Source organism: Chrysochloris asiatica, unplaced genomic scaffold, assembly GCF_000296735.1.
Source record: "Chrysochloris asiatica unplaced genomic scaffold, ChrAsi1.0 scaffold00007, whole genome shotgun sequence".
Taxonomy (NCBI): domain Eukaryota; kingdom Metazoa; phylum Chordata; class Mammalia; order Afrosoricida; family Chrysochloridae; genus Chrysochloris; species Chrysochloris asiatica.
Genome location: NW_006408525.1, coordinates 30394292 through 30398052, shown reverse-complemented (window position 1 = coordinate 30398052; position 3761 = coordinate 30394292). Strand labels below are relative to the sequence as shown.

The window sequence follows — 3761 nt, the reverse complement described above, 5'->3', positions numbered from 1 at the left end:
GGGAAACCCTATACAGAGCCGCTATGCATCGTAGTTGACTGGATGGCATTTAACAGCAACTGTCAAAAGAATCTGTTAAAAATACCTGTCACAGGTGCCTATGAGACCACATGACCTAACATGTGCGTGCGAAGATCCGCTTTATTTGTTGTTGTTTGGAGCCATTGAGTAGATTCTGATTCAGCAACCAAATGCACATCCTCACAATGGGCGCTACACTTGAGCCCACTGCTCCTGCCCTCTCCTTGGGGGTCTTCCTCATTTTTGCTTACCCTCCACTTTACCAAGCATTATGTTCTTTTCCAGGGACTGGTCCCTCCTGATAACATGTGCTAGGTATGAAAGACGAAATCTGGCCATCCTGGCTTTTCAGAAGCATTCTGGTTGTACTTCTTCCAACACAGGTTTGTTCTGCTGGGAGTCTATGGTGTTATTACTATTCTTCTCTAACACCGTAATTAAAATTTGTTGTTGTTAAATGCCATTGAGTCGGTTCCTACCCATAGTGACCCTGTATAGGGTTTCCAAGGAGCAGCTGTTGAGTTTGAACCGTTGACTTTGCGGTTCAAACCGACTTTGCAGTCCAGCGCACTGACCAACTTTTACATGCATATGTTGTTGTTGTTATGTGCCATGGAGTTGGTTCCGACTCATAGCGACCCTGTACAGGGTTTCCTAGGCTGTAAATCTTTACGGGAGCAGAAAGCCTCCTCTTTCTCCAGGGGAACAGCTGGTAGTTTGAATTGTAGACCTTGCGGTTCGCAGTTACCAGAGCGGATGAGGCTACTAAAAATAGCCTGGCGTGCGTAAAGACGCACCTTAGTCTTCAAACTGACTTCTCTGCATTTGAACACTCAAAGCGCTTTATGTAGAAAGTACAAAACGCCCAGTCTTGTCTTCAAGGGTCAACAGGGTTCACTGCCAGGACCGCAAGGAACGGGGGAGGGGGAGGGTGTGTGCGTGGGTCCCTGATTGAGTGACTGAGCATGCGCGAACGGGCCCCCCCCCTCCCGCTGTGCGGCCCGTCAGGCACTGCGGTAGGCGCCTCTGGGGCTGGCAGGACCCTGACCCCAAGATGGCGGCGCCCAGCGAAGTGGCCGCTGCAGCGTTTGTCGAAAGCGATGGTGGGGGCAGCGGCTTTGGGATGTGGCTGGATGGACGATTGGAGGCGCTGGGAGTGGACCGAGCTGTGTACGGCGCCTACATCTTGGGTGTTCTGCAGGAGGAGGAGGAAGAAGAGAAGCTGGACGCTCTGCAAGGCATCCTCTCTGCTTTCTTGGTGAGAAGCCCGGACACGTTTCTTCTGTCTCAAACCGGTCCCTGAGGACTCTTGTCGGGACTTCGCAACTCCTTGCCCCAATCCGGGGTTCTGGGGGGTTAGTGGTATCTTTTAGGAAAGAAACACGCGTACTCTGATTTCTGGGCCGAGGAACGACGGTGTTGTTAAGTGTCATCAAGTCGGTTCCGACTCATAGTGACTTTGTGCAGGGTTTCCAAGGAGAGGCTGGTGGGTTTGAACAGCTGACCTTTAAGATAGCAGTTCAGTGTTAAGTGCATAGAGAAGAGAGTTTTATTCTTGGGGACAGGACCTTTTCAGGATGCCTGTGCGTGAGCTGAACGAATGTTCTTCTGAAGGCGTATAATGGTATCATGGTAAATTTCACCCCTGTCTGTTGGCAGTATTCATGAGGGAAATGAAGTGTTCTGGGGTCTCTGGGATATCTGCCCACTTAAGAACCAGTGCTTGTCCCCATAGCACAAGCCTGCAGGAAGTACATATTGGAAGTGGTGGTTATGTGTGGTGGAGTCGGATTCGACTCAGACCCCGGGTTTCTGGGGTTGTTAATCTTTATGGGAGCAGAAAGCCTCATGTTTCTCACACGGAACGGCTGGAAGTTTTGAACTGTTGACCTTGAGGTTAGCAGCCCAATTCGTAACCAGTACGCTACCAGTGTGCCTTATTTTGGAGGTTGTTGTTGTGTGCCGTCTGACCCATAGAGACCCAGTCCAGGGTTTCCGAGGAGCAGCTGGTGAGCTTGAACCGCTGACCTTGTGGTTCAAACCAACTTTACAGTCCAGCGCATTAACCCGCAGCGCCATGCCAGGATTCCATTTTTGGAGATAGGGATCCAAAAAGAGTAGATTGATGGTAGAGGCATTTTCATTTCTCTGCAATACTGCAGCATATATTGTGCTTGGGCCTTTATAGTGTTTAGAATGATGTGGCGCTAGGGGATAAGTACTGGACTGCTAACCGAAAGCTTCACGGTTCTAACCCACCTGCCGCTCCTTGGAAACCCCATACCCGGTGGCTAAGAGTCAGAACTGACTCCCTGGCACTTAACAATGGATAATTATTGGTGAAAGAAGCCCTGGTGGCGCTGTATGATAAACATTGGACTGCTAACCGCTAGATTGACAGCTCAAGCCCACCAAGCCACTCTACACAGGAGAATGATGAGGCTTTCTGCACCGGTAAGAGATTTACAGCCTTGGAGACTCTATATAGTGCTGCAGCTCTAAGTTGGAATCGACTAGATGGCAGTGGAAATTAATCATTGATAATGAACTCTGATGGAGCAGTGGTTAAATTTTGTTTGTTAAGTGCTATCAACTTTGAGGTCAAGTGCTTATTCTATGGTGCCACAGATCAGCAGTTCAAGCCCACCAGCTACTCTTCGGGAGAAAGAAGAGGCTTCCTGCTTCTGTAGAGATTTACAGCCTTGGAAACCCTGTAGAGAGTCACTATGAGTCCTTGGACTTGATGACAGTGAGTTTGAGTTATATTTTCATAAGGAGCCCTGGGCTACCCTCCACAAGGCTATTCAAACCCACCAGATGCTCAGCAAGAGAGAAATGAGGCTGTTTAATCCCATTTTATAGCATCACCAGGCTCCTTTTGTCCCCCATGGAGATGTATATTTAGTATTGTTGCTAGGTAATATCAAATCGGTTCCCATTTATAGCAATCCCATATAGAACAGAACAAAATAGTGCCCAGTCCTGGGCCATCCTCAATATTTAATATAATTCAGTATATTTGTTAAGTGATCATGTCATTGCTGTTAAGTGCCATTGTGTTGGTTCCCACTCAAAGTGACCCTGCATAGGGTTTTCAAGGCTTTAAAATCTTTTCAGGAGCAGAAAGCCTCATCATTTCCCCCTGGAAATGACTATATATATATTTGACTTTGTATACACTATGTTGTTGTTAAGTGCTGTCGAGTTGGTTCCAATCCATAGCAACCCTGTGTAGGTTTTCTGAGGAGAGGCTGGTGAGCTTGCACTGCCAAACTTGTGGTTCAAACCGACCTTGCAGTCCAGTGCGTTAGTCCACAGTGCCACACATATATTTGACTATGGTGTTGCACTTTAGGATCAGCACTGAACTGCAAGCCATAAGGTCACTAATTCAAACCTACTAGCTACTCCTTGGAAACCCTATATAACATCACTGTGAGTCCGAATTGACTCAATGGCTCTTAACAACACACACACACACACATATATATATACACACACACAGCTTTTTTTTTTTTTAAGTAACTATATATATATATATGGAGTCCTGGTATGGTGCTGTGGGTTAATGCACTAGACTGCAAAGTCGGTGTGAACTGCAAGGTTGGTGGTTCAAGCTTACCAGCCACTCCTCAAAAACCCTAAACAGGGTCGCTGTGAGTCAGTACTGACTCGACGGCACTTAACAACAACAGCAACATTTTATATATATATATATATATATATATATATATATATGG

At 47.0% G+C, this 3761-nt stretch overlaps 1 protein-coding gene across 1 annotated transcript in view; it reads left to right on the top strand.

Annotated features, from left to right (window-relative positions):
• Window positions 1-1075: 1075 nt before the first annotated feature.
• CCDC43 (coiled-coil domain containing 43) overlaps window positions 1076-3761 on the top strand; it is an 11743-nt gene continuing 9057 nt past the window's right edge. Inside the window, exon 1 of the mRNA XM_006832745.1 lies at window positions 1076-1279. Coding sequence (XP_006832808.1) covers window positions 1076-1279 — 204 coding nt within the window. The remainder of the gene's footprint in view (window positions 1280-3761) is intronic.